At 30.6% G+C, this 9,598-nt stretch overlaps 1 protein-coding gene across 1 annotated transcript; it reads right to left on the bottom strand.

Annotated features, from left to right (window-relative positions):
* Nucleotides 1-3,125: 3,125 nt before the first annotated feature.
* Nucleotides 3,126-6,855, bottom strand: LOC132758489 (WD repeat-containing protein 55-like). The gene is made up of 6 exons (XM_060750166.1): nucleotides 6,623-6,855; nucleotides 5,968-6,040; nucleotides 5,275-5,381; nucleotides 4,687-4,786; nucleotides 4,068-4,237; nucleotides 3,126-3,514 (listed from the first exon to the last, which is right to left on the bottom strand). The coding sequence occupies exons 1-6, from the start codon at nucleotides 6,838-6,840 to the stop codon at nucleotides 3,154-3,156; spliced, it is 1,029 nt and encodes a 342-aa protein (XP_060606149.1). The 5' UTR covers nucleotides 6,841-6,855; the 3' UTR covers nucleotides 3,126-3,153.
* Between the last annotated feature and the right edge of the window lie 2,743 nt (nucleotides 6,856-9,598).

The raw sequence follows: 9,598 nt of genomic DNA, 5'->3' as shown, positions 1-9,598 counted from the left end.
TTCCCTGCAATACTGGTTGCAAAGACCTGTATTTACTGCCACAGGCATTCTAATTAGATTTGTTTAGCCAACTAATAACACTTTAGTTATTTTACAATAGATTTATTTGACAGCTACATAAAACATTATTTAGGTGTACACTTGTAGACTCTAGTTGTACATCAATAGCATCCCAGCATTTGTGACAGATTTGTGACAGATCATTCTGTTCACCAGTCAACTACATATTTAAAACGAGAAAAGGTGCACGAAATGTGTATTTCAATTTTAATTTTAACTACATGCTTATTAAATTTTTTTTTCTTCCTAACCAAATCTGGAAGGTTTTTTTTCTTCCAACTTGTGTATTCAACAGTTACACTCACCTCTACAAGAATAAATATTTTAATATTCACAATTCACTTTTCATACTTATATACAAATTTGGATCACCATTTTTCTTATTAATTACAAACTCAGTAAAGCTATTGTAAAGAGTATATGTTATAAATAATTATTATTATGTGTTATTATTTGTAGCAAGTCCCTTAAGCTGCCATAATTTGAATAACTTGTTCATGTGACAATATGCTTATAAATCAAAACAATTCTGGAAGCCTGCTGCTCCCCCATAATGAAATCCATCCTACTATTTTATGGGGACAGAAAAACACTTATCAGCAACAAAGAAGCTGTATACAATCATGGCCCCATGTTGGGCATGTTATGACTTAATGTCACAGGGTGAGCAAAATGTGTAGCCTCACTGGGGCTTGAACCTGTGACCCTCTAAATACCATACAGTGGATATACCAACTAAGCTTTCTGACCTTACATGTTTTCTCCCCAAATTAGTGAGAAGTTCTATAACATCCCCCTACTATAAACCAGTAAAGTTTTCAAGTTGGATCAATGTATGTTTTTAATATCAGAAATGTTAGAAACAACAGAGAGAAGGAGTTATGTCTATTTTTAGTCTTGACTAAATCAAATAAAACATCTAGTCCATTTTTCCCGACTTGTTCTGTCTAAAAACTCTAATGTCACTTGTGTATGATTTTTTGCCATTCAGCCTTATTGCCTTTATACATGAGTGACAATAGTTTTTATTTTACAGTTTATAATCTCTACATTACATCCGGGATATAATATTCATAGATGTTTTATTTAAAGTTGTTAATTGTTTGAATGCGAGACTAATCTTAACAATGATTTTATCATTTTTTAATTAAATTTTTTGTCCATTGTTGTGAAAATTTATTGAACATAGTTTTATAGTTTGTTGACAAAATTTGAAAATTTGGTATGTGTACATATTTTGCAAAAATAATTGACAACCCAAACTTCTAAATGTAGCTCCTTATTGCCCCTAGTGGTTAAGATGTTGCCTTTATGGGTTGAGGCATCAGAATTGCAACCATCATTTAACACTGCATGATCTTAACAGGTGACTAAATTGGTTTGAATTATTGGATTCTATGCATCTCTTAGCTTCAGCAGATGAGGTGCTTCAGATCAAAGTTTGTAACACCTGAGGTTATCCAAAATCATCTTTTCTGTTTCGGTGCCATATGACCTTAACTGTGTTGGTGCGCCTTAAAACCAAACCAAACCATAAAACCAAACAAAAAAGCTCCTAATTAGAATTAGCCCAGCGTCAGTTCAGAAGATTTTGTGAACAAGTTACTGATGTGTATTGAGGTTTTGTATGTGTTGTTAGTATCTGGTATATAAAAGAAATAAATTGTTAATTAATTGCTCTATTGTTGTATAAATAAACAAAAGTGATATTATTTGTGAAACATAGTCTTGTTATTTGTTACAATTAAAATGAATCACGGTTCATATATATCCAGTATACACAATGCAGACGTAGCACATGTATTCAATTAGTGAATTTAACAGATCCCTAATGAGTAATGACAAAAAAATGATGTTAGATTATATAGTCAATAAAAAATTAATATTTCTAACAACATGTCATCAAACAGTGAATGTGACAAAGTTTCATATGATTAGATTTAAGGTACATTGTATTTCCAAAATGATGCAGAAAGTTTCAAATAAAAGTATAGACGCAGGAATTGGATATTGCTCACCATTAATATGTAGGAAAAGTTTGTTTCTAATTTTTATATAAAGTGAAGTACAGTTACAGTTTTATAAAGGGTATACTAGTGAACCACAACAGTTGCCATTTCCTTTGATAGAAACAATTGTCAGCTAGAGGAACAAGAGCTGTCAGAAGGACAGCAACGCTTGACTATTCTTAGTGCTTGATAGTAAAAGAGCCTTGATAATGTAAAATTTTCCGAGTTAATAACAAAAGGACAAAAATTTTCTTTAAATCCATGTTACAGTAATAGGCCTTGGAAAGAGTCCTATTATGCTCTCAAAGAAGAGTATTAAATTTCAACTTGTTTCAATAGAATATGAAAATATCTGAGGTGGTATGCAAACCTAAATGTAAATTCTAAGTTGAAAAAGGGGCATAATTCTGTCAAAATGTTTGATATAGTTACCTCCTCCTGTCTTCAGGCTGGGGTTATAATGGTGAACAAGTGTGCAAAGTTTCAAAGCCATAATGTCAATGGACTTTGAAAATATTTGAGGTATTAAAAAAACTGTAACTTAAATACTAAGTCCAAAATGGGGCATAATTCTGTCAAAATGCTTGATACAGTTACCTCCTCCTGTCTACAGGTTGGGGTCATGATGGTAAACAAGTGTGCAAAGTTTCAAAGCCATATGTCAATGGACTTTGAAAATATTTGAGGTATCACAAAAACTTTAACTTAAGTGGTTACGCCGACGCTCGGGTGACTACAATAGCTCTACTGATTCTTATCGAATAGTCGAGCTAATAATTAGTATAAATCTGTTTTCCTCAAAAGGTCAATCAGGCAAAATTTGATTGTAAATAAAGTGGTGAAGTTTCCTGCATTTTAAAAATATGAAGACTTGCGATCTACAAGTCAGGCCGAGAAAAAAGTGTTATTACCAAGTATTAAGCCCTAGATCATGGGTTATTCTACAGGTTAAGTTCACGCCATATGTAGTATGCCAGCATACTTGGTCGAATGACTAAATCATTAGATATAATAATAAAAATACAAAAAGAAGATTTTGTTTAATCAATCTTTATTAACATAAATATCATGTAAATATTCTTTTTTATTCATCATCATCACTATCGTCATCATCACTGTCATCACCATCATCTTCATCGTCACTATTATCACCTTCACCCTGGCCACTTGTTGAAGCACTGTTTTCATCAACAGCCATGTCAGCAAAGAAATCACCTTTATCTGAAGATTTTAGGAATTTAGTCTTGTTTCCCTTTTTAGCTCTACTTCTAACATCCACTGTTTCTTCTTTAATACTGTCAATATTCCAGAATTTTATTTTCTGATCATGTGAGCAACTTGCTAACCATTCCTTGTCTCTGGATAGAGAGAGGTTCTCAATAGGGAAGTCACCAGGGTGCTCTCCTACTACTCCTAAGAATCGATTTGGAAGAATATTTACTGCCCTGTAATGTAGAAATTTATTTATTAATGAATTTGAAATGAATATCTAATATTAACATATTGGCATATTGACCCCTTGTAAATATTATTTTTAAAAGAAAATCCATCAATTGGTTAATCTTGAGAATAAGTCCCCCCCCCCCCCCCCCAAAAAAAAAAAAAAAACCACACTTAAAACTCAATTAACCTTCAAGTTTGGCCATACTCGATACCAATCAAAAATAGAAGTCAGTTGAAGGTATATCTATCTTGGATTAGGTAGCCTGTTTATGGTAATGACTTAATTTATTTATGTAAGCTTGAAAGAGTATTGTCTATGGATGCTACAGACGCAATATGGTGATGGCTCATCCATTTAAAAGATATTTATTTTTCTATTTTTAGAAACAGCCCAAAGCTAAACATTCTTGCTAGATTTTCTGTGCTGAGCTATTTTAGTTGACAGAATGCATTTCAATAGAAAGAATAATGAATGGAATTTGATTCAAAAGTAACAGCACAAGGCTGAGCCATCTAACACCATAAAAAATAAAGTTGTAAAACCTTCAAATTTACCTGATCATTCCATCACAGGAACCAGTACACACTATATCATCTGAAATTGGTACCATACAATCTACTGACATGGGGTGACCAGGAAACCTGTCACTTATATTACCCCACTCTCCCCATGTGAAAATATTTAACTCTCCCATTCCACAACCACAGACTACCTTTTGTCCTCTCTGAAATAAGAAATAACATTTTTTTAAATGAATTCTGAATTTGACTAAATTGATTTGTAATTATAAAAGTCATGTTTTCTTTATCATTTCTAATTTGAAAAAAATCGCACTTTTACAGTAAAATATTATTGTATGTTGGTATTAACTATGATTACCTATTCAGTCAGTACTTATTTTGAAATTTTCCTTAAAAATGATGAATGATTTTGTCCAGATTGAAAGATAGACAAGTCCTGTATAAAATATTTATCATTGTAATGGTTAAAATATTAGTAATCCTTGAAACTGTATCAAATCCTTCAATTAATAGCCTTGCAATAAAAGGTTATTTTTGAGCATAGTTTCAATATATCTATGATTTTAGCCTCAGTGACCTTGTTGACTATGATGTCAACATTTTGTCTTGTACATTAAAATGCTTTTAACATCTATTTTGAATGTAGCATTACCTTTAATATAGCTAATGACAGAAACTCTGAATCAAACAATTCTGATTGTGTTTCCAACTTCTTTCTTCTCAGATTGAATGCTGTAAGAGTCCCTTCTCCACTAAAGTAAATATATATATAAAAAAAATTTACAACAGTTAAAGTAAATTATCCAACAGAGATCTCAATCATGGGAAAAGATTATTTTTGGTGGTTCATGGGAAAAGTGTTGTTATATAGAGAATAATGTCCCTCTTTTACAGAAATATTCTACAGGAAGTAAAATGTCCTAACATTGGGGAAATATGTTGTCCTAACATCAGGGAAATGCGTTAGCATGCAGGGGAAAATGCCTACCAATGTCCTAACATGAAAGTAAAAATATTTGTTTATCATTAACCACATAACAGGACTTATAAGTGTTTTCATGTACATGTAACTATGTTTCAAGAGACATGGATATTTTAAGAGAACACTATGATTGATTGTGACTAATTTTCTTTTCTTTTTTTTTTGCCTTCAGGACAGTCCTGGACATCATGGACGTTATCGCATGTATAAAATTGTGAGCCTAACTGCAAATTAAAAGAACAGTGATAACAAAACTACCTTGTCACTAAGAGCGTTTTTTTAGCATCATCTACTGCTATGTCACTTATAAATTCCTCTGATTCCTTCACTTCCATAACTGCTTTCTGATGTCTTAGGTCCCATAACTACTGAAATACACTTAAAACTTTTCATTCATTCATTTCAAATTATCACTGTGTAGAAAATTTGAGAAATTCATTTAGATTTTTCAAGTTATGAGAATAAAATGTGATCATGAGATCTAAAAAATTTAAAAGCAACGGAAATATTATAACATTTTCTTAGATAGGACTTTTGGTGGGCTAACTGACAAATTAACAGTAAAAGCATTATTGTCAATCAGCTTTTTGTCAGGGAAAAAAAGGGTAAGAATTAAGAAATAATATCGGCTAACCATTTAACACCCGTTTCAAATTTGATGCATAGGAACTGACCACAAACCACTACAAAACATGCCTTTATCAATAGTACATGTATATATATTAATCAAACACCATAGTAAACTAATTCTACAGATTTTATTTTTTGTTGGAAGAAATGATGTCTTAACTTGCTAAATTTATAAAATAGACTTCAATATCAAAATAAACTGAGATAATCAACGAGTATAGAGCCTGGTCATCTATCACAGTTTGAGCAGATCACAAAGCTCTACTGGTGGCAAGGGGTTATCACTCTTGATTAAACTGGTTTAGCCACGATTTCACTTACCTTTAAATGACCATCATCATCTCCTGTTACAAGAAAGTTTTCACCTGTTACTAACATACTGTATATTGGGGACCTGAAATTAAAACCTTTTGTAACAGAGGGTTAAGATGGTTCTTTCATTTTTCACTGAATTTACGAATGCAACTACATGCAATCACAACATCATTCACATTATACTCTACCCTTTTACACTATGTCTAATTTTAGGAAAATTAATTAAGTTTTGGTGGCCTTTAAAATTAGAATATTGTACCTTTTGACACTGCTGTGTAATAGGAGGCACAAAAAATGTGAAACTGAAAATGTTACACTTTGACTTGTCACTCAGGCCTATACATAACTGTTCTTTTTTGCACAAAATATATCAAAATCATGACAAATTATCTGGGTAGGACAATACTGTACATAATGAATTTATTATTGCCTGACAAGGCTTGAAGCTGACTACCAAAAACATTCTATTTAAACAATTTACACTTACAGTGCACAATAAAGTTATAGACCTTGAAAAAAAAATACATGACTTATCATTCTGGTTACAAAATTAATGGGTAATTAAAACCAATGAGTTCTTCAGTCAGAATAAAATTAGAGCCTTTTATGTGGACAACAAGAATCTTAAACATTTAATATTGTCAGTAAAATTCATACTCACTCATGGGCATTTTTCACTTTTCTCTTTACACTTCCAGTATTAAGGTCTATAGAATTAAATGATTTATCCTTAGACGCAGTATGAAGTTCGTCACCACTGGGAGAAAATCTAACAACACGACATGACTTTTTATGATGTGACAACTTCATCAATTCACTGTTCTCTGATGTGGAGGAGTAGGAATGTCTGTTGATAAATGAAATGTATAAAGACAACATTATTATAAAAAATTTATTCAAAGAAAACAAAATGCTATTAAGAAACTTCCTTACAGAAAACATCCTTGAAATAAATACACATATTAAAACTAACCTAAAACTGTTGCACAAAACAGTCTTTAACATTAGGCACATTATACCTCAGAAATCCATTTTATAACATTTTTTAGAAATGTCAAACATTGTTAAGTGAAGTTTTAACAATGGATTTAGAACATGTTAAATTCTTAACAGCTGAAGAAAGTAGAACTTTAAATGTGCAGTAATGTGTTGTAAAGGCAGCAAATGTAAACAAACTAGTATTTTGACTTCCTTATAAATGCTAATTCACATGATTATCCTTACTGCCAACAAAGCAAAAGGAGCAAAGATTGTTCACCTATATGGTAAATGAGCACAATGTATTTTTTTTTTGAAACTGTAACAAGATACCAAAATATTAAACCTTTTTTTTTTGTTAAATAAAAATGGTGGCATTTCTGAGGCTAAATGGGCCTTCAAATGAAAATTTACAGAAGAAAAAAAAATTTTTTATTTAAAGGGGAAATTTTAGAATTTGTCAATTGTTAAACTTTTAAACCCTGTTTAAATTGGTTGGGGGAAATTTCCCATAGACTTTCATTAAATTTACTTACAGGAATGTGATTTTGGAAAATTTAAGGCCCTTACCAATGAATTTGGGCAGATTTTTAAAGTAGTCTCATTCATTAAAATTTATAAAACCCGCCGGGGGGCCCCAAATTTTTTTTTAACCAAGATCTCTTAAGTAAAACCCTTGACCTTTGAAACAGTCATGGTTTTTTCACTTAAAATTGGGAAAGATAATCCAAGCAGGTGCAAATAGGAAAAGAAAATTTCCCCTCTCCCCCCTTCCTTTAGGCCCCATCCATTTTTAAAACTTCATAGAAGAAAAACCCCAACCCAATAGACGGGTAGGAAAAAACCCGCAAAATAAAATTTTAAAGTTGGAAAAATTTTAAAATAAAAAAACATAAAAATATTTTTTGCCCAGAAATTTAAATCAAAAGTAATTAACTTGAAACATAAAATCCTTTTAAAAAAAACAACCAGATACATTTTTTCCATTTTAATTAAGATTGTAATTACGAATGACCCCTTTAAAAGAACCTGGGGCAAACACCCTTTTTGGATGAAAAATTGATTCAACAAAAATTTGTAAAATTAATTCCTAAAGGCTTTTTTTTTATTTTTTGACCCTTTAAAAAAAGGAAAAAAGAACTTATAAGAAAAGTTTTGACTTTCTTGTGTGATTGCACAAAAGATTCGCTAGCCCTTTTAAAATTATTTTAAATTCTTTTACATCCCCCAATAGAAACAGAATGTTTTAATTTAAGTCCTTTTTTTTGCTTTTGACGTTTTACTTAAAATGACCCAATTTTCTTTGATTTTCTTTAAATATTTTTTAGAAAAATTTAATTTTAAAATTTTTCTGGAAAAAATTAATTTTGAGAATCATTTTTTTGGGAAATAAAAATTTTTTCAATGTTTCCCAATAAACAAAAAAAATTAGTCGGTTTTTTATGACTAGGGAAAAACTATGAAAACTTTTCAATTTTGAAAATTCTAAGGGGGTTTTTGAAAAAAAAAACATCATCTTTAAAGCTTCCCTTTTTTTTCAAAATTTTTAATTTTTTCCCAAAAGAGATGTTTTAAAATTAAAAAAAAAAATTTTTTCAAAAAAAAAATAAACTGTTACCATTTTTTTTTGGTTTTTTTCCCTTCCTGTTTTCCCTTAGGTTTAAACTTTTCAAAATTTTCCCTCTACACCCGGGTTGTGTAAATATCGTGAAAATCTTCCTAGTTTTTTCTTTTCATTTCTTTCTTTTTAGGACAATTTAAAAATTTTTGGGGGTTTCTATTTTAATTACTAAAAGGGGGAATGCTTTTTAATCTTTTTTATTCCCAAAACCCAAATTTTAAAGAGTTCATTTTAAATGTAGCCCTAAACCATCCAAGACTTTAATGTAACTACATCTGAAAATTTCTTTTTTTTCCCCTTAAAACCCAAAAGTTAAATTTGCAAAGCTAAGAAAGTTTTTAAAGAAGTTGAAAAAAAAAAAGCCACTTTTTTGATTTAAAATTGTTTTATAAAAAAGCCTTTTCAAATCAAAATTTTAAAAAAACTTGTTTTTAATAAAAATTTAAAAATGAGCACACGGGGCGGGCTTTCACTTTTTGGGAATAAAAAATTTTGGGGGGGACTACCCCAAAATTGATTTGTAATAAGTTTTAAAAACCCCAACCCCATATATTAAATATTTTGGAATTTGTTTTTAATCCTCTTTGGAATTTAAGCACAGTTATATACATGAATGTATCAAAATGATAAAAGGACTTATCTGTGAAGTTATAGAGCTCCAACTTATTATTGTAAGGAAACTTTGTAACCCAAAGATTAAGTATTTTTTGAAAACAGAAATTCATTATCTACATGCATTTTCAGTTGACCACATACTTTTACCATGGATGAATTATACATGCATAAGAAAGCAGTGTGGCACGAGTGATTTTAAAATAACATAACAACCGAGTATTCATTGATCTATAATCCATAGACTTATACAGGAAATGTTAAAAACGTACAATAGACATTCTTCAAGAGATAAAATAGGCAAAAGTCAATTAAAATCCAAATTGTCCTTTATCTTCACATTAGAGTCACAGCCAGGCGGGGGCAACGCTCGAATTTTTACTTTCTCTAAAAGCAAACAAAGAAATGCTTGAACAAAATATTAAC

The sequence above is a fragment of the Ruditapes philippinarum genome, unplaced genomic scaffold (assembly GCF_026571515.1).
Source record: "Ruditapes philippinarum isolate M1 unplaced genomic scaffold, ASM2657151v2 ctg5251_1_1_1_1, whole genome shotgun sequence".
Classification (NCBI taxonomy): domain Eukaryota; kingdom Metazoa; phylum Mollusca; class Bivalvia; order Venerida; family Veneridae; genus Ruditapes; species Ruditapes philippinarum.
The sequence above is the reverse complement of the archived record's forward strand: the minus strand, read 5'-3'. Positions and strand labels throughout refer to the sequence as shown.